General features: G+C 41.8%; 1 protein-coding gene across 2 annotated transcripts in view; it reads left to right on the top strand.

Annotated features, from left to right (window-relative positions):
* The window catches only part of SLCO4A1 (solute carrier organic anion transporter family member 4A1), a 67,357-nt gene that overhangs the window by 29,977 nt on the left and 15,646 nt on the right, over window positions 1-21,734 (top strand). Inside the window, exons 3-6 of one of the 2 annotated variants that reach the window (XM_070744463.1) lie at window positions 4,387-5,371; window positions 7,197-7,287; window positions 12,661-12,782; window positions 13,614-13,725. In XM_070744463.1, the coding sequence (XP_070600564.1) occupies window positions 4,552-5,371; window positions 7,197-7,287; window positions 12,661-12,782; window positions 13,614-13,725 (1,145 nt within the window). In that variant the 5' untranslated portion in view covers window positions 4,387-4,551. The remainder of the gene's footprint in view (window positions 1-4,386; window positions 5,372-7,196; window positions 7,288-12,660; window positions 12,783-13,613; window positions 13,726-21,734) is intronic. The other variant, XM_070744464.1, reaches the window with a different exon arrangement.

Here is a 21,734-nt window from a genome sequence, read left to right as displayed (position 1 = left end):
ACAGCCCAGGAGGAGATCAATCATCTGTATCATCTTTGGATTCTGAACAAGAATTAATGACACATCCACGCATGCGTAGAGTGATGCATAGGAGACAACAACTAAAGGATTATTACAAGAGAAAATGAGGCCACCTGTGGTTGGGTGGGGCTCCAGTAATTAGGGCTGCTGCTATAAATAGCAGCATGTGGGTTTGGCCATTGTGAAAGAGTATCTGATTGCAGTTCCTCAGGAATCGTGTGTTGCTGTTTTCTGGACTTTGTTGATTTTTTTACACCTTTGAAACCAAAGCAGAGCAACGTGTGTGTGTTTGTGTGTGTGTCTCACTTCGTTGGAAGAAGAAGGGGTGTGAAGTTTCTTCACAGCTGCTAGCTAAGTACTTAATGACTGCTTAAGGGAAATTGTACAGACTACCCGGTTGTTTTGGGACGAGTGCCCTTTGCAATACAAAAAGAGTGCTTAGTTTATTTTGAATTTTGTGATAAAGAACATTGTTTTGAATTTTCAAACTTGTGTGTGTCTGCAATTTGTAATAGAGTACAGTAGTACTGCAGAAGAATTTTATGAATTTTTAATGGATTTAAAATTTTCAATGGATTTAATGGATTTAAGCCCCCCTTTGCAAACCTGTGAAGTAGCAAATCCACAAAAGATGAACCGCTAAGTAGCGAGGGATTACTGTAATGATATCCCTTTCCATCATCCAAAATGCTGTCTACAGGAAGAGTCAAGGATATCTGTATGGCTCTTTGATTGACAGTTTTGGTCATCTGCTGTCATGGCCAATTCCTTCAGCAGCACTGTATCGAGACCTATTTCTATTGTATAGAAAAGGTGGATAGAGAAAAGATATTTTCTCTATCACACAATACTAGGACAATGGGGCCCTCCCTAAAGCTCATAGGTAAGAAAGTCAGGACAAATCAAGGGAAATATTTCTTCACCCAGAGGGTCCTTGGTTGATGGAATTCCCTTCCAGAAGAGGTCGTGAACAGTTGTCAGTCTGGATAGCTTCAAGGTAGGATTGGACAGATTCATGGATGCCAAGTGTATTTGTGGTTATTGAAACGCATGTCCATGTGCCCCCTCTATGTTGCTTGAGGCAGGCAGGATTCCCTTGAGTACCATTTGTTGGGGGGTCAAGGGAAAGGGGGGTGTCTTGCCTTCTCTTTCTGCTCAAGATCCCCATGGACAATTGGTGGGCCACTGTGTGACGCAGAATGCTGGACTCGATGGGCTTTGGCCTGATTCAGCATGGCTCTTCTTATGTCCTTGTGACCACTTACTCATTTGGACAGAAGCCATTTTCTGAGGTCCCTCAAGGAGGCCGACAAGTTGTCAACTCCTAGCTGTTGGATTTGTTCTCCAAGAGGGTGAAAAAGAACCGGAATACAGAATAGAATACAAAATAACAGAGTTGGAAGGGGCCTTCTAGTCCAACTCTCTGCTCAAGCAGGAAAACTTACCGTATTTTTCAGATTACATTAATCCCTCGCTACTTCGCTGTTCATCTTTTGTGGATTTGCTCCTTCACTGGTTTTCAAAGGGGGCTTAAATCCTTTAAGTCCATTGAAAATTTAAAATCCATTAAAAATTCTTAAAATTCTTCTACAGTACTACTCTACTCTATTACAGAAACTGGTAGGATATCACATGTAGTTCCAGCTGAGAAACATTAATGCAAAGGGTGGGTTTTAAAAGTCCAAATACTCATTAAATACATAAAAAATATTTTTCCTCTACTTCACGGAAATTTGTTTTTCATGGGTGGTCTTGGAATGCATCTTCCCGAAAAATGAGGGCTCACTGTATAAGACACACTTTCTTCCCCCCCCCCCCCCAAGGAGGCTGAAAATTTGAGTGGCGGCTTATATTCTGAATGTAGCCTTTTTTTAAAGGCTTTTTTCCCAGCCCTAACAAAGCTTGCAGAATTCCAGCTTGCAGGATTTTTTCAATGCTATTCCAGAAAAGGTTTTTTTTCCCCCAGCCCTGTCTTTGCAGGCTTGTTTTCACTGCTACTCCCACACAAAAAAACAACAACATTTCAGCCCTAACCAGGGGATAAAGTTAGGTCCCACAGAGTGGATCTTCTCCGGGTCCCGTCAACTAAGTAATGTCGCCTGGCGGGACCCAGGGGAAGAGCCTTCTCTGGGGGGGGCCCAGCCCTCTGGAACCAACTCCCCCCAGAGATTAGAATGGCCCCCACCCTCCTTGCCTTTCGTAAACAACTTAAAACCCACCTCTGCCACCAGGCATGGGGGAATTGAGATCCTCTTTCCCCCTAGGCCTTTACAATTCTATGCATGGTATGTATGTATGTATGTATGTATGTATGTATGTATGTATGTTTGGTTTTTATATTAATTGATTTTTAATCATCAATACCAAATTACTATTGTACACTGTTTTATTGTCGCTGTTAGCCGCCCCGAGTCTCTGGAGAGGGGCGGCATACAAATCCAATAAATAAATAAATAAATAAAATAATGTGCTGAGGCTGATCAGACTAAGGACACTAGTCAAATGAGTATCTGATAGCTAGATTTTCTCCCATCCCTATTTTCCTCTGCCAAAACTAAAGTGCGTCTAATACTCCTGTGTATCTTATACTATAAAAAATACAGTACTGTACAGTGTTCCCTCAGTTTTCGCGGGTTGGAACTTCGCGAAAAGTCTATACCACTGTTTTTCAAAAATATTAATTAAAAAATACTTCGTGATTTTTCCAACTATACCACGGTTTTTCCCGCCCGATGACATCATATGTCATCGCCAAACTTTCATCTGCCTTTAATAAATATTTTTTTAAAATAAACTTTAATAAATAAACATGGTGAGTAATAATCTAAATGGTTGCTAAGGAAATGGGAAATTGTAATTTAGGGGCTTAAAGTGTTAAGGGAAGGCTTGGGATACTGTTCATAGCCAAAAATAGTGTATATACTTCCGCATCTCTACTTCGCGGAAATTTGACTTTCGTGGGCGGTCCTGGAACGCATCCCCCGCGAACATTGAGGGAACACTGAATACCATTCCATACAAATGGCTGTCTATTTCTTTTGGGAAACCTCCAGTGACGGAGCACCCAACCACTAGAGCTGGGTGGTGCAGTGGTTAGAATGCAGCACTGCAGGCTACTTCAGCTAACTGCTAGCTGTAGTTCAGCGGTTCAAATCTCACCACTGGCTCAAGGTTGACTCAGCCTTCCACCCTTCTGCGATCTAAGGTAAAATGAGGACCCAGATTGTTGGAGGCAATAGGGTGACTCTGTAAACCGCTTAGAGGGGGCTGTGAAAGCATTATGAAGTGGTATATAAGTCTAAATGCTGAATGCTTTTGCTATTCTGGAGTCCAGATGTTCCACTGATTAATTGTTCTCACTCTCAGGAAATTTCTCCTCAGTTCTAGGTTAGATCTCGCTATGATAAACTTCCATCCGTTACTTCTTTTCCTGCCCTCGGGGGCTTTAAGAGAAGAGGTCAACCCTCTCTTCTCTGTGGCTGCCCCTCAAATATTGGAAGACTATCATCTCAGCCCTAGTCAGGGCCAGGAGTGAAAAGTAGAAAAAGAAACCATTATGGAAAGTTTAGAGAGGCCCTACTATCCTAAACCTACTTTGGAAAGTCTTTCAGTCTTTGGGCTGACACAGGCGTAATCAGCACCAAACAGCCCTAAGGACTTTGAAGCTAAAATTAAGTCCCCTGACATACTAACCCAGTTTATGACCCAGTGAAGGATTTTGCTTGAACAGACCTTTACCCGGTAATAATTGATCTGCTGTAAGGAACTGGTCAACTTTGCCTTGTCGATAAGGATAGTGCAGTGTTTCTTAATTACTTTCTGTTATACTGGTATACTAAATTGAACATTCCTGATCATAAGAAAAATAAAAATGAAATTAAAAATAATAATGCTTACTTGTTTATTTTGCTCACGTCAATCCCCTTGTCTGTGTGATGGGCCGTCAAGAAATGTTATTTGGCGGAGCCTAGAGGAAGAGCCTTCTCTGTGAGGGCCCCGGCCCTCTGGAATCAGCTTCCCCTGGAGATTCGCATTGCCTTCACTCTCCTTACCTTGCATAAAAGTTTAAAGACCTATTTATGCCGCCAGGCCTGGGGCCATTAGATCCTAGCCATCTGTCTCTTAGTATGTTTTGTGGAGTGAATGGTGATGAATGTTTTTAAACTACATTGGAGCTTTTTAAGTTTTTTAATCATATTAATTGGAATTTTAGATGTATTTGCTGTGTTCTTCTGATATGTTGTGAGCCTCCCCGAGTCCTCGGAGAGGGGCGGCATACAAATCCAATTAATAAATAAATTGGAAGGCTGTTATTCTAAGATATTCTGCTCATTTCTCTTACGTACTTGTTTTTCTTTCCCCCAGAATGAAGTATTTCAGAATCTCTTCTTGGTCCACCTATTAATTTATCTATTTCCTACACATTCCCTTCTTCCGAAGATCTAGTTTTCAGCCTTCAAGCACAAGGATCCAGGAAGGACAAGAGGGACAGAGAGACATCGGAGAACAAACATCAACTGGCCCCGTTTGATGGAAATGTCACACAAGATGGTGGGAGAAAATGGCTTCCACTGCACCCACAAACTTATTTTTTCCAACACGCCCAATTCCATGGAGAACAGCCCTCCTTTCGACAGCCCCAGTCCCCAGGAATCCTGCCCCACTCCTTTGAGCAATGGGACCTTCTACTCCAGCACAAACAGTCCTTCCGATTCCTGCATGAAGCCTCTCTGTGAAGCAACGTCCCCCAACGAAAACGGGTTCAACGGCGGCATTAAATACGTCTCCACCGATCGGGAGGTCCTGGTGTGTGGATGGGGAGGCTTCACCCCAAGTTGTTTACAGTTTTTCAACACCCCCAAAGGGGTTCTCTTCTTCCTGTGTGTGGCATCCTTCTTGCAAGGCATGACCGTCAACGGCTTTGTCAACACCGTCATTACATCGATCGAACGGCGCTTCGACCTCCAGAGCTACCAAAGCGGCTTGATTGCCAGTTCCTATGACATCGCAGCCTGCGTGTGTTTGACGTTCGTCAGTTACTTTGGGGGCAATGGGCATAAACCGCGGTGGCTGGGCTGGGGGGTTTTGATCATGGGGATTGGTTCCCTTGTTTTTGCCCTCCCTCACTTCACCACCAGCCAATACGAAGTCCACTTTTCAGAGGAGATTGGCACATGCTCCTCCAACCAGAGCGCGTGGTGTTCAGAAAGTGTCTCCACCCTCTCTAATTATCAGTTTGTCTTCATGCTTGGTCAGTTTTTACATGGGATTGGAGCAACGCCACTCTACACCCTGGGGGTCACCTACCTGGATGAAAATGTCAAGTCCAACTATTCTCCTGTTTATATTGGTAAGTCCTGCGGTCTACAGAATTATGGAATGGGTAGGAGGATTGTCTATCTGTTGATCTGTCAATCATCTATGAGCTGCGGCAACACAGTGGTTATTTATTTAGTTATTAATTACAATGTTCCTGTTACTTTCGCAGGGGATACGTTCCAAGACTGCCCGCGAAAGTCAAATTTCCGTGAAGTAGAGATGCTCCCTTTCTTTCCTTCCTTCCTCCCCCTCCCTCCTCCATTCCTGGTTTTACTTACCCCCAGAACCCCAGGGGCAACGGGGCAGCAAGCAGGGGGCTTTGTTGAGTTCGCTGCGGCGGCGGGCGGCAATAAGGCTCAGCTTCAATTGGAGTGTACCAAAGCTCTTAGAATTAAAGGGGTGGGATCGGAAAGCTGGGGCGGAAACGGAGCTTTTATTTAAAGAAGCAGGACTGTTAAGGTGGAGGGGGGGAGGAGAGTTAAAACACATCGGACAGCCCCAGAAAATCCTTGGTGTGCAAAAAACCCACAATTTTTTTAATAATATTTTTTGAAAAACCGTGGTATAGACTTTTCATGAAGTTTGGACCTGCGGAAATCGAGGGAACACTGTATGTATTTATTTACAGAGGAGAGGCCGAGGGGTGGACCTCTGCCTCCCCACTAACACCGACTGCGAATGACCAGAGAGATAGGAGGAGAACCACCTTAAATGGTGCTGAGAGGTTGAGGAGCACCAGGATAGAGGAATGCCCCCTATCCCGGGCCTGCCAGACATCATCCAGCAGCGCGACCAAACCGGAGGACCAGTGGAATCTTTTTCAACTTACTGTATTTTTCAGAGTATAAGACACACTGGAGTATAAGACGCACCTTGGTTTTTGGGAGAGAAAAATGGGGGGGGGGGGGCGAAATCTCCCTACAGGTATTCATCTGGCTAGCATCCTTAGTCTAGTCAGCTTCTGCACATTATTTTATCCCATGGGTAGGGCTTGGAAAAAAACTTCTTTGGAGGGAAGTAGCAATGAAAAAAGCCTGCAAAGACTTAGGGCTGGGGAAAAAAATCCTTGGCGGAGTAGCAGTGAAAAAAGCCTGCAAGCCAGGAAGATCATTAGCACCTTGTTAGGCCTGGGGAAAAAAAGCTTCAAAAAAGCTACATAGAGTATAAGACACACCCCAGAACCTAGAAACCTAGAAGATTGACCGCAGAAAAAGATCTCATGGTCCATCTAGTCTGCCCTTATACTATTTCCTGTATTTTATCTTAGGATAAATCTATGTTTATTCCAGGCATGTTTAAATTCAGTGACTGTGGATTTACCAACCATGTCTGCTGGAAGTTTGTTCCAAGCATCTACTACTCTTTCAGTCAAATAATATTTTCTCACGTGGCTTCTGATCTTTCCCCTAACTAACCTCAGATTGTGCCCCCTTGTTCTTGTGTTCCCTTTCCTATTAAAAACACTTTTCTCCTGAACCTTATTGAACCCTTTATCATATTTAAATGTTTCAGTCATGTCCCCCCTTTCCCTTCTGTCCTCCAGACTCTACAGATTGAGTTCATGAAGTCTTTCCTGATGAATTTTATTCTTAAGACCTTCCACCATTTTTGTAGCCCGTCTTTGGACCCGTTCAATTTGATCCATCTTTGATCCATCACCCAAATTTTCAGTCTCTTTTAGGGGGGGGGGAGGTGTGTCTTATGCTCCGAAAAATACAGTAAAGACTAAACAGAACTTAGAGAAGGTAATAGGCTCCTGCAATGGCCTTCTTTGCCCCTATTTGGGCCTCAGCAAACACCCAAATCTTCTATGTTGAACTTTGCCCAGCATCATTGTTGTGTCTTTCTCTTTTCAGCTGTTTTCTACACCGCGGCCATATTGGGCCCAGCAGCTGGCTACTTGGTTGGAGGCATCTTTCTCAATATTTACACTGAAATTGGGAGACAGTAAGTTCCCAGCTCCCTTTCTCTTTTCTTCCATCAGCCCTTTCTTCAGGGAACCTTCTGCCCAGGGGCGGGTTTCTCTTACCATCCTGTTGTGGTTAGCTCTGGCCCTGCTCCTGTCCCAAGGACTGTGGGTGTGGGGGAGACATCCACATGCTGCAGGCCTGTTTTGCCCCTGGTGGAATCTGCTGATGAAGGCTCCTCTGACCAAGAAGACATGAGTGACAGGGAGGAGGAGAGTGTGGCAGACAGCTCAGAAGGAGATCAATTATCTAGCTCCTCCTTGGATTCAGAACAAGAGTTAATGATACAGCCACGCATGCAGAGAGCGATGCATAGGCAACAACAACCGAGAGAGTATTATCAAAGAAAATGAGGCCACCTGTGGTTGGGTGGGGCTCTGGTAATTAGTGGGGCTGCTATAAATAGCAGCCTGTGGGTTTGGCCATTGTGGAGGATTATCTGATCCTTGTGTTTCGTGACTGCTTTACTGACTTTGACTTTTTGGGTGCTGATTTTTCCTCGCTTTGAAACTGAAATTTGTACCTGTGCATTTTTGGGAGGATTTTACCAGAGAGCCCGACAGAACACCATCCCTACTGGTTTGGAAGTGCGTACTTGCATTACATCCGGGTACTTGCCCTCTGCATATGTGCCGAAGCCTTTGAGCATGTTCAAAGGATTCGTTGCCAGCCGGTTTCAAGCAGCGGTAACCAAGGAACCAGTTCAGGAGCATGGCAAGCCAGCCATCACTACTGGTTTGGCAAAGGGCCAAATTTCTGCCACCGGCTCCGGCAAAATGGTCCAAACCGGTAGCAACCCACCACTGCTTCTGCCCCCACCTACAGGTATTTCAAATAAGATATTTCAGTGTAAATGCAGATGTCCAGACATTATGAAAGTTCAAGCATCTTCTAGGCACTCAATGCTAACATTTGAAGTTGGGTGGACCTCAACTCCCAGAATTCCCTAATGAGCAAGATTGCCTAGGGAATTCTGGGTGTTGAAGTCCACTCGTCTGGAATTCAGTTGTCAAGGTAAACATCCATCTCAGAAGAGCTTTGGTTTTCCCAAATGCAATGTATGGCTGTGAAAGTTGGACCATAAGGAAGGCTGAACACCAAAGAATTGAGGCCTTTGAACTCTGGCTGCTGGAGAAGACTCCTGTGAGTCCCTTGGACAGCAAGGCAATCAAACCTGTCAGTCTTAGAGGAGATCAGGATGAGCTTAAATGTGTTGGGAGAGTTTTGTGCATGCAGAAGGTAAACCCACCAACTAGCCACAGTTAACCACTATGGCTAATTGAAGTCTTCAATGAAAGACACTGCAGCAGGCTTTCTTGTAAAAATATATTTTACTTTCTTTTTTATCAAAATGCTTCCCTAAAAAAACTTTCACCTTTACATTTAACCTCTATAATAAACTATTCCCAATACCATCATAGAACTCTTATTACATCCACCACTGCAACCACTAAGCACTAACTACAAACCACCCAGCACAAAAATCACACTATAACAAAAACACACTATAACAAACCACTGTAACAAACCACACCCATGCAAGGGTGTTTCTCCTGTTATATAGGTTACAGCCAATCAAGTTGCAGCACAGTTGCATGCTGATTATGGCTTACACTAGCCCTTCCCATGGTTACAAACCATTTACTTGCATTGTAATATTACCTCCAGAAATAAACTTATTTTTGACATCCGGTGGATGGTAGCGGACAAGAAGACCTGGAAGAACGTTGTCCATGGGGTTGCAATGGGTCAGACACGACTTTACAACTAACAACAAAGAATAAAATAGAATAGAATGGAATGGAATGGAATAGAATAGAATTTTATTGGCCAAGTTTGATTGGATGCATAAGGAATTTGTCTTGGTGCAGATGCTCCCAGCATACATAAAAGAAAAAGATACATTTGTCAAGAATCATGAGCTACAACACTTAATGATTGCCATAGGGGTCAAATAAGCAATGAAGAAACAATCAATATTAATAAAAATCTTAGGATACAAGCAACAAGTTACAGTCATGCGGTTCTAATGGGAGGAAAAGGTTGACAAGGATGATGAGAAAAACTAGTAGAATACAGTGATACCTCGTCTTACAAACTTAATTGGTTCCGGGATGCAGTTCTTAAGGTGAAAAGTTTGTAAGATGAAACAATGTTTCCCATAGGAATCAATGGAAAAGCGATTAATGCGTGCAAGCCCAAAATTGACCCCTTTTGCCAGCCGAAGTGCCCATTTTTGCGCTGCTGGGATTGCCCTGAGGCTCCCCTCCATGGGAAACCCCACCTCCAGACCTATGTGTTTTTGCAATGCTGCGATTTCACTGAGGCTCCCCTTGCTGGGAAACCCCACCTCCGAACTTCCGTTGCCAACAAAGTGACCATGTTTGCGCTGCTGGGATTCTCCTGCAGCATCACAAAAACATGGAAGTCCGGAGGTGGGGTTCCCCATGGAGGGGAGCCTCAGGGGAATCCCAGCAGCGCAAAAAAAGGGTGCTTCGCTGGCAACAGAAGTCCGGAGGCAGGGCATCCCAGCGGCGGCGGTGGGTTTTTAAGGTGAAAATAGTTTGTAAGAAGAGGCAAAAAAATCTTAAACCCCAGGTTTGTATCTTGAAAAGTTTGTATGATGAGGTGTTTGTAAGACGAGGTATCACTGTATTTATTTATTTATTTATTTATTCATTCATTCATTCATTCATTTATTTATTAGATTTGTATGCCGCCCCTCTCCGAAGACTCGGGGCAGCTCACAAAAGTAATAAAAACAATATAGTAATGGAACAAATCTAATATTAAAAAACATATAAAACCCTATCATTATTTTAAAAAACCAAACAGCACATTCATACCAAACATAAAACAAAGTATAAAAAAAAGCCTGGGGGAAAGGTGTGTCAACCCCCCCATGCCTGGCGGTATAAGTGAGTCTTGAGTAGTTTACAAAAGACAGGGAGGGTGGGGGCAGTTCTAATCTCCAGGGGGAGTTGGTTCCAGGGGGCCGGGGCCGCCACAGAGAAGGCTCTTCCCCTGGGGCCCACCAAACAACATTGTTTAGTCGACAGGACCTGGAGAAGGCCAACTCTGTGGGACCTTATCGGTCGCTGGGATTCGTGCGGTAGCAGGCGGTTCCGGAGGTACTCTGGTCCAATGCCATGTAGGGCTTTAAAGGTGATAACCAACACTTTGAATTGTGCCCGGAAACTGATTGGCCGCCAATGCAGGCCACGGAGTGTTGAAGAAACGTGGGCGAATCTGGGAAGCCCCACAATGGCTCTCGCGGCTGCGTTCTGCACGATCTGAAGTTTCCGAACATTTTTCAAAGGTAGTAGTGCAGATGACAATTGGCAGCAACTCACTCATCCCAACTGTGGGTACCTTTGAGCCCCTAAAATTCCACACTCAATTCTTAGTTAAAATATAATGGGGGAAAGTCACAATTCTCCAGGCCTCATTTTTAAAGCATGTCCACTTCTGGTTGGTTCCTATGTATTGCTGTTGCCACGAAAATTTCTTAGCCTTGTTTTTAAGTTTTCATCACCAGGTGGATGGTTTGTGTTCAAAGGAAAAGAGCACCATTCGAACAATAATGGTAACTAGGGAAATAGCTGCTGGCCAAGGTTTTATTTAGAATAGAATGAAAGGTATCCTATGGTGATATGAGTCAGCAGAAAGCCTTCTCTCACAAGAAAGCTAAACCATTTCATTCAATTCTTCAGCTGATTCACTGCTTAGAACTCTGTTGGCATTTACGGAGTGTTATCCAGAATGATATTAATTCATTCATTATACTAGTCCTCAACGTATGTCTTCAGTTCAGACCAGAATGTCCATTGCTAATCGAAGTGCTTATTAAATGAGTCCCATCCAATTTTATTGTCCTTTTTGTTGCATTTGTGAAATGAATCACTACAGGTGTTAAGTGATTTACAGGGATATTAATTGAATCTTTTTTCAATTAATATATATTTATATTAAAGTTGGTTGAAAAATCAAAACCAGAAGCACACACAGATGATTGATTCAGCTGGATTCAATAACTTATTTATAAACATTATATATATTTATAATTATTTAATTAATATATAGATAATAACACAATTGGAAGGGATCTTGGAGGTCTTTTAGTCCAACCCTCTGCTTAGGCAGGAAACCCTACACTATTTCAGACAAATGGTAATCCAACATCTTCTTAAAAACGTCCAATGTTGCAGCATTCACAACTTCTGGAGGCAAGCTGTTCCACTGATTAATTGTTCTAAGTGTCAGAAAAGGTTTCCTTAGTTCTAAGTTGCTTATCTCCTTATTTAGTTTTCGCTCATTGCTTCTTGTTCTACCCTCAGGTGCTATGGAGAATAGGTTGACTCCCTCTTCTTGGTGGCAACCCCTGAGATATTGGAACACTGCTATCATGTCTCCCCTGGTCTTTCTTTTCATTTCTTATTGTCAATATTTATTTATTTATTTATTTATTTTTTATTTATTCATTTTGTCCAATACACAAATACATAGGAAGAAAAATAGACATGTAGTAATATATATAAGGGTAAAGTGAACTTAGAGGAGAGGATATATGAAAGAAAGAAAATATATATGATAAGTGAGAGAAAGGAAAGACAATTGGACAGGGGACGAAAGGCACACCAGTGCACTTATGCACGCCCCTTACTGGCCTCTTAGGAACCTGGAGAGGTCAATTGTGGAGAGTCTAAGGGAGAAATGTTGGGGGTTAGGGGTTGACACAATTGAGTCCGGTAATGAGTTCCACGCTTCGATCACTCGATTGTTGAAATCATATTTTTTACAGTCAAGTTTGGAGCGGTTCGTATTAAGTTTGAATCTGTTGTGTGCTCTTGTGTTGTTGCAGTTGAAGCTGAAGTAGTCATTGACCGGTAGGACGTTGCAGCATATGATCTTATGAGCAATACTCAAATCGTGTTTTAGGCGTCGTAGTTCTAGGCTTTCTAGGCCCAGGATTGTTAGTCTATTTTCGTAGGATATTCTGTTTCGAGTGAAGGAGTGAAGGGCTCTTCTGGTGAAATATCTTTGGACATTTTCAAGGGTGTTGATGTCTGAGATGTGGTATGGGTTCCAGACAGATTATCTTTTAGCCCTGCCTAAAGCAAAGTACGACAACTCTGATTTATTTTGTTTTCTGCTGGTGCCTGGTTTGTAACCCTTACAAAAGCATGTCCCACTTGAAAATTTTCTCCCAAGCAATTAAAGAACTAATATATCCCTGAAGAAAGAAACAGCTACATTTCTCGCTTGTGTGACTTAGCTTTGTCTCAAAGCCAGAGAGACCAATTTGGTTAGGTTTCTAAAGGTTTACGGCTTTTTTTCCTGGTTTTATTCCCAGAATTGATCTCACGGTCGATAATTCTCTGTGGGTCGGAGCATGGTGGATTGGATTCTTAGGCGCTGGCGCCGGTTCCCTCTTGATTTCGGTACCCATTTTGGGGTACCCTCACCGTCTCCCAGGTATGTGAACTGAATCCCAATCAGATTCTTTTGAGCTTCTTTTCAGGATTTTGGAAACCTGCCATAAGAGCTGATTCTCTTCCGTTGACTTCCCATCAAGGGTGCAAGGTGCTATATTTTCCTTTTTTAAAAAAAAATGCAGTGGTTTGAATCTTGATGCATTGTAGTATTTGATGTATTTTTAAATGTGATACGATTTACTTAATTAAGTTAAACCTTATGGACATTCTGTTATTTAGAAAGGTTAAAGTACTGAAAAGGAGGAGGAGGAGGAAGGGTGAAGGGGAAGAGAAAGAGAAAGAAGGAGGAGGGGGAGGGAGGGGGAGGAGAAAAAGGGGAAGAAAGAGAAGGAGAAACAGAGGAAGAAGAGGAAGAAGGAGAGAAAAAGGAAGAAGAAGGAGGAGGAGAGGAAGAAGAAGAAGAAGAAGAAGAAGAAGAAGAAGAAGAAGAAGAAGAAGAAGAAGAAGAAGAAGAAGAAGAAGAAGAAGAAGAAGACAACAACCAGATTCTTGGGGGCCATATGCTGGCACTATAAACCGCTTAGAGAGCAGTAAAGTACTGTAAAGTGGTATATAAGTCTAAATGCTATTGCTCTTTGGAAACATAAAATTAATTACCATTTTTGTCCAAAACTGAGTAGACATTCAAAAAAGGACTGCTGCACAGGACTATAACTTTTGCTTACTGTTAAAGAGTTGACCGCCTTATTTTAACAGAAGGTATAGCAGGAGCCTCAGGATGTTGGTTGTTGATTGGGAGCATTAATACGTTCAGATGATCCAGCTGATAAGTCACAAACCCATGATTTCATTGAAACATTTGCTGTCTTAGGATCACAGCGTTACATAGTCATGCGAGTTTCGGAAACCCATCAATCAAAAGATGGCAGCCATAAAACGGCCTCGGATCCTGATTTTGGAAAGACAGTCAAAGATCTGCCACAGTAAGAACTTTCCCTTTGAATCATTGATAAACATTTGTGTTGAATGTGACTTTGGGGTATGGGGGAAATTACTCCAACACTGTCTTTGTTCCTTTAACCAAGTGTATTCATAAGCCAGATACAGTATTCAGACAATACATAGTGCCAATTTTGTATGGTATTAAGGTTTTGACCTAGAAACCAGATGCCTATGAGTTCTAGTACTGCCTTAGGCATGAAAGCCAGCTGGGTGACATTGGACCAATCACCAGGAGCTATGAGTTCTAGTCCCACCTTAGGCATGAAAGTTGGTTGGGTGACTTTGGACCAATCACCTGGAGACTGTGAGTTCTAGTCCCGCCTTAGGCATGAAAGCTGGCTGGGTGACATTGGACCAATCACCAGGATATGTGAGTTCTAGTGCCACCTTAGGCATGAAAGTTGGTTGGGTGACTTTGGACCAATCACCAGAAGACTATGAGTTCTAGTTCTGCCTTAGGCATGAAAGCCAACTGGGTGACTTTAGATCAATCACCAGGAAATGGAGACTTCTAGTTCTGCCTTTGATCATGTGAAATATTAGTGCCACTTTATAAAACCCTAGTAATACTACACGTGGAATACTGTCCATTGTTCAAGTCTGTCAAGATCCTTCTGTATCTTGAGCCTATCTTCTGGAGAGTTGGCTATTCCTGCCAGTTTGGTGTCATCTGAAAATTTGATGAGTTCCCTATCTATTCCCTCGTCCAAGTCATTGATGAAGATATTGAAGAGTACTGGGCCTAAAACAGAGCCTTGGGGTATTCCACTACATACTCCCCTCCATGTAGATGCAGTTCCATTGAGCATGACACATTGAGTGCAGTTGATCAGTCAGTTTTGAATCCATCTGGTGGTGTTGCTGTCCATTCCACATTTTCCTACTTTTTCTAGTAGTAGGTTATAGTCTACTTTATGAAATGCTTTACTGAAGTCCAAGTAAACTCAACTGATTTGATATGATTCAGTCTCTTCCAGAAATCCCCAAAATTGATAGGGTGACAAGTTTATTTACTTTTATTTATTTATTTATTTATTTATTCATTCATTCATTCATTCATTCATTCATTCATTCATTCATCCATTCATTGATTGTTAGAGTTGAAAAGGACCATGCAGGTCATCATTCATTCATTCATTCATTCATTCATTCATTCATTCATTCATTCATCCATTCATTGATTGTTAGAGTTGAAAAGGACCATGCAGGTCATCAAGTCCAACCCCCTGCCTGAGCAGGAATCCTAAAGCACCCCAGCCAAGTGGCAGTCCAATCTCCTCTTGAAAGTGTCCAGAGTTGGAGAGTTCACAACCTCCGCAGATAGGTTGTTCCAATGGTTGATCGCTCTGACCGTCAGGAAGTTCTTCCTTACTTCTAGGTTGAATCTCTCTTTGGTCAGCTTCCAACCGTTGTTCCTCGTCCGGCCCTCTGGTGCTCTGGAGAATAGACTGACCCCCTCCTCTCTGTGGCAATCTCTCATATACCTGTATATAGCTATCATGTCCTCTCTGGCCCTCCTTTTCTGTAGGCTATCCATGCCCGGTTCCCGCAATCTCTCTTCGTAAGTCTTGGTTTCAAGTTCCCTAATCATTTTGGTTGCTCTTTTCTGCACCTTCTCCAGAGTTTCAGTGTCTCTTTTGAAGTGTGGTGACCAGAACTGGATGCAGTACTCCAGATGTGGTTTGACCAGGGCGTAGTAGAGTGGTATTAATACTTCCCTGGTCTTGGACTGTATCCCTCTGTTGATGCAGCTTAGGATGGTGTTGGCTTTGTATATTTATTCGTTTATTGAACATCTATAGATGTTTAAGCATAGACAGTGTTTGGGTTCCTTCAATATACTGAGTCATGATGTCCCTTTAGTCTAGTCTAATTTGTTGTTTTATTCCTTTGATGAGTCTGCTACCAAACAGAAGACAGCATAGAATTGTCTTCTAAAGAGGATCCAAACAAATGCATGCTTCATTTCGGAGGCCCTTGTGCTGCCTTCAAAACAGACTGAAATAATTCAGTGCTGCATCTTCATTGTACACAACTGGTTAGCTGCTGCTCCTAAAGACAAAGAATCCATCCACACAAAATGCTAAGGTAGTGGCTTGTTCCCCACAACATAGAAGTCACAAAATAGGTTTAGCTGTCATGAACTCAATCATGTTTCCTACTAATGGTTCACATTCTGGAAACATAGAAACATAGAAGACTGATGGCAGAAAAAGACCTCATGGTCCATCTAGTCTGCCCTTATACTATTTTCTGTATTTTATAATAGGATGGATATATGTTTATCCCAGGCATGTTTCAATTCAGTTACTGTGGATTTACCAACCACGTCTGCTGGAAGTTTGATCCAAGGATCTACTACTCTTTCAGTAAAATAATATTTTCTCATGTTGCTTTTGATCTTTCCCCCAACTAACTTCAGATTGTGCCCCCTTGTTCTTGTGTTCATTTTCCTATTAAAAACACTTCCCTCCTGAACCTTATTTAACCCTTTAACATATTTAAATGTTTCGATCCTGTCCCCCCTTTTCCTTCTGTCCTCCAGACTATACAGATTGAGTTCATGAAGTCTTTCCTGATACGTTTTATGCTTAAGACCTTCCACCATTCTTGTAGCCCGTCTTTGGACCCGTTCAATTTTGTCAATATCTTTTTGTAGGTGAGGTCTCCAGAACTGAACACAGTATTCCAAATGTGGTCTCACCAGCGCTCTATATAAGGGGATCACAACCTCCCTCTTCCTGCTTGTTATACCTCTAGCTATGCAGCCAAGCATCCTACTTGCTTTTCCTACCGCCCGACCACACTGCTCACCCATTTTGAGACTGTCAGAAATCACTACCCCTAAATCCTTCTCTTCTGAAGTTTTCTAGCACTGAAAATGTTACCTAGTTTGGGTAATAAAACATCTGCGGGCAAAAAACAGCCAAGCTCAAAGAGCACTAAAAAACCCCACCCAGATAAAATTCTCTCCTTCACTATTCAAACCGAAAGAGCTATTATGTGACATACATTGTCTGGTTAATTTTGTCATGGTCTGGTTAATTTTGTTCTCTTTCTAATTTCCTGGTAGTGAACAGGGGGGAAAAAAACCTTAAGTAAAGCAGAAGAAAGCACCACAAGTTGCATTTTAGATTAGTTTTATTTTTCTTCTTCACCAGATTTAACTGTAGACATCTTACCAACTGGAGGGGTTCCTAGGTCATTCTCACTTCTGAAAAAGTGCTGAGCAGCTGCCACAACATATCACAAGGGAGTTGGTGCAGAAATTATTGTCTGTAATAGATGGTTTTGTTTTTTATAAAGCAATTTTCTGTAAGAGACATTTCTCTGTTCCCAGGGCTGTGATTTTCCCCCTTAACACTTCAATAATAAAGACAAACTATTTGTTTGTTTAATTGTTTTATTTATGTTTATTCATTTGTTTGTTTTCTGTTTATTATTCATGTACACCTCATTCAGAGATAACTTTTGGAGAGGTATTTTTCTTGAATTTAATAATAATAATAATAATAATAATAATTTTATTATTATTTTTTTAAAATATATAATTTATTAATTTATTGAAAAAGGAAGGGGAAAGGGGGGTGCAAAATCAAAGAGAGAGGGGAGGAGGGGAAAAGAGGGTACAAATATAGTGAGTTTGAAAGTAAAAATTACAGGAGTCCATTATATTCCCTAATATATATTAGGTCCCAGTTAGGTCCCACAGAGTGGATCTTCTCCGGGTCCCATCAACTAAAGAATGTCGCTTGGCGGGACCCAGGGGAAGAGCCTTCTCTGTGGCAGCCCCGGCCCTCTGGAACCAACTCCCCCCAGAGATTAGAATTGCCCCCACCCTCCTTGCCTTTCGTAAGCTGCTTAAAACCCACCTCTGCCGTCAGGCATGGGGGAATTGAGACCCTCTTTCCCCCTAGGCCTTTACAATTCTATGCATGGTATGTATGTATGTTTGGTTTTTTTATATTAATGGGTTTTTAATTGTTTCTAACATCAGACTACTATTGTACACTGTTTTATTGTTGCTGTTAGCCGCCCCGAGTCTCCGGAGTGGGGCGGCATACAAATCCAATAAATAAATAAATAAATGAATGAATGAATGAATGAATGAATGAATGAATGAATGAATAAATAAATAAATATATACATTGTTATATAGCAATTCGTATTGTTGCAATAGTTCTATTGATGTTTCATTCTCGGTTTACATTCCCAATGAGCAAGTATATAATTTATTATCTATACCTTACGTTACTTAATAAGTCTATTCAAAACATTGGAATATAATTAGACTTACTGTGTTCCATAATTTTTTCATCTGATATATATTATGCTTGAGAGAGGTTAGTAAGGGATTGTGATTTTTAGAGAGGGCTTAAAGGAATGGGGATTGAGTAGGTAGGAGAAATAATAATAATAATAATAATAATAATAATAATAATAATAATAATAATAATAATAATAATAATTTATTAGATTTGTATGCCGCCCCTCTCCGAAATTTAGGGATTTTTCTTGGAGCTAATGATTTTTTATGATGATGGAGGAGGAGGAAGAGGAGGAGGAACAATAATACACATTTGTAAAAAAGAGGTAGATTTGCAAAACACACAAATTAAAATACAGTAGCTGTGGGGGGTTTTGCAGGCCACTAAGTCATGCAAATACACCCATTATACAGGTCTACAGAAATATTTTTTGTAATCATCGCAGTTGACCTTGTGCTTTTCTGGATCATTTTTTTTGTTCTGATTTCAAATATATATATAGTTTTTCTGTAAGAGGCATAATTTCCACGGAGCAGCATCATTGTTAAAAGGTTTAGGAAATATACTGGTGACGTTAAGAAAACAGTAATTATCACAAAGATTGAAAATGTGGAAATAATATAATAACAAAAATGCTTCTACATCACAAACTTTATATGATAGGGCAAAACTAAGCGTATTTTTGGAATCAACACATCAAACTCCATAAAACAGACATATTACCTTTGCTGATGATTTTTTTTGTGTTGCACCAGAATACACTTGCATTTGTTTTTTTAAGGGTGTTATATTAGGCTTCGATGTTTGCAACTCCCTGGGACTTTTCTATAGTTCTGGTCACCACACTTCAAAAAAGACATTGAAACTCTGGAGAAGGTGCAGAAAAGAGCAACCAAAATGATCAGGGGACTAGAAACCAAGACTTACGAAGAGAGACTGCGGGAACTGGGCATGGATAGCCTAGAGAAAAGGAGGGCCAGAGCGGACATGATAGCAGTCTACAGGTATACGAGGGGTTGCCACAGAGAGGAGGGGATCACTTTATTCTCCAGGGCACCAGAGGGCCGGACGAGGAACAATGGCTGGAAGCTGACCAAGGAGAGATTAAAGCTGGAAATAAGGAAGAACTTCCTGATGGTCAGAACGATCAACCAATGGAACAACCTACCAGTGGACGTTGTGAACTCCAATACTCTGGACATTTTTAAGAGGAAATTGGACTGCCATTTGGCTGGGATACTATAGGGTTCCTGCTTAGGCAGGGGGTTGGACTTGATGACCCACATGGTCCCTTCCAACTCTAACAATAAATAAATAAATAAATAAAATAAAATAAAATAAATAGTTAGAAGAAAGAATTGCAACTGGAACCATTTCCTAGAAGAGGCGCAAATCGTTCCCAGATATGAGATCTGCTGTAATTTCCTTTGCCTCCCTCCTCTTCCATAATTCCTTCCTGTCTCCAACCAATACTTTCCAACACTTTGGAACTGCAAGTTTTAGGATTCTCAATGAAAGTTTGATAACTCTAGTTTTGTAATTCTGACTTTCTGGGGAAAAAAGTTGTGAAAATCTGTCCTATGTTATCTGGATTCTATTTCATCTTTTTTTCTAATATTCCTCTAGAACAGGGTTATCCAATGTTGGGCAGTTTATGCACCAAGAGAAATTCCTTGTGTGTCCAATCACACTTGGCCAATAAAATTCTATTTTATTCTATTCTATTAAGATTTGTGGACTTCAAGTCCAAGAATTCCCATACTGGCTGGGGAATTCTGAGAGTTGAAGACCACAGGTCATCAAGTGGCCATGGTTCTATCTATTAGAATAGTTTAGAACAGTGATGGCCAACCTTTTTTTCCTCGGGTGCCAAACAAACGTGGGCGTGCACTATTGCGCGTAGAAACACAGAAGACTGACGGCAGAAAAAGACCTGTGGGTTTATCTACCACGTCTGCTGGAAGTTTGTTCCAAGGATCTACTCTTTCAGTAAAATAATATTTTCTCATGTCGCTTTTCATCTTTTCCCCAACTAACTTCAGATTGTGTCCCCTTGTTCTTGTGTTCACTTTTCTATTAAGAAGACTTCCCTCCTGAACCTTATTTAACCCTTTGACATATTTAAATGTTTCGATCCTGTCCCCCATTTTCCTTCTGTCCTCCGGACTATACAGATTGAGTTCATGAAGTCTTTCCTGATCAGTGTTATGCTTAAGACCTTCCACCATTCTTGTAGCCCGTCTTTGGACCCGTTCAATTTTGTCAATATCTTTTTGTAGGTGAGGTCTCCAGAACTGAACACAGTATTCCAAATGTGGTCTCACCAGCACTCTATATAGCAGGATCATAATCTTCCTCTTCCTGCTTGTTCTACCTCTAGCTATGCAGCCAAGCATCCTACTTGCTTTCCCTACCGCCTGACTGCACTGTTCACCCATTTTGAGACTGTCAGAAATCACTACCCCTAAATCCTTCTCTTCTGAAGTTTTTTGCTACACAGAACTGCCAATACAATACTCAGATTGAGGATTCCTTTTCCCCAAGTGCATTATTTTACATTTGGAAACATTAAACTGCAGTTTCCATTGCTTTGACCATTTATCTAGTAAAGCTAAATCATTTACCATATTACAGATGACTCCAGGAATATCAACCCTATTGCACACTTTAGAGTCATCGGCAAAAAGGCAAACCTTCCCTACCAAATCTTCCCCTATGTCACTCACAAACACATTAAAAAGAATAGGACCCAGAACAGACCCTTGTGGCACACCGCTTGTAACCTGTCTCTGCTCAGAATACTCGCCATTAACAATAACTCTCTGATGTCTACGGTTCAGCCAGCTGCAAATCCATTGAACTATCCAGGGATTAAGACCAATCTTCACTAATTCATCTATCAGCTCTTTATATGGAACCGTATCAAAGGCTTTGCTGAAGTCCAGATAGGTAATATCCATGGAGGCCATCTGGAGGCTGGAAATGGCCTGTTGTCCAACTTCTAATGGGCCCAGTAGGGTTATGTTTCGCCCTCCCCAGGCTCCAAAGACTCCCCTGGACCCGGGGAAAGGTAAAAACAGCCCCATCCCCCTGGAGCCTCTCTGGAAGCCAAAAAACACCCTCCCAGAGCCTCTGCGTGAGCCAAAAATCAGCTGACCAGCACACACAGGCACACTGGAGCTGAGCTAGGGCAAGGGCTCATGTGCCAGCAGGTATGGCTCTGCGTGCCACCTGTGGCACCCGTGCCATAGGTTTGCCATCACTGGTATAGAATAATTTCTTTATTGGCCAAGTGTAATAGGACACGCAAGGAATTTGTCTTGGTGCAAATCCTCTCAGTGTGCATAAAATAAAAGATAGGTTTGTCAAGATTCATAAGGCATAACACGTGATAGTCCAGCTACAAATAATAAGTCCAATTATATTAGGAACCAGTAAATTGTAAGGATATATGCAATAAAGTTACAGTCATGTAATCATTTGTGGGAGGTGATGGGAATGATGAGACGATGAATAAGTGCAAACTTGCTAAAGAGCTTGACAGTGTTGAGGGAATAATTTGTTTAGCAGAGGGATGGCATTTGGGGAAAAACTGTTCTTGGTGTCTTGGTGTGCAGTGCTCTGTAGTGACGTTTTGAGGGTAGGAGTTGAAACGATTTGTGTCCAGGATGTGAGGTATCTGTAAATATTTTCACAGCCCTCTTTTTTACTCGTGCAGTATT

Source organism: Erythrolamprus reginae, chromosome 3 (genome assembly GCF_031021105.1).
Source record: "Erythrolamprus reginae isolate rEryReg1 chromosome 3, rEryReg1.hap1, whole genome shotgun sequence".
Lineage (NCBI taxonomy): Eukaryota > Metazoa > Chordata > Lepidosauria > Squamata > Dipsadidae > Erythrolamprus > Erythrolamprus reginae.
Note: the sequence above shows the minus strand (reverse complement) of the source record. Positions and strands in the feature narration are given on the sequence as shown.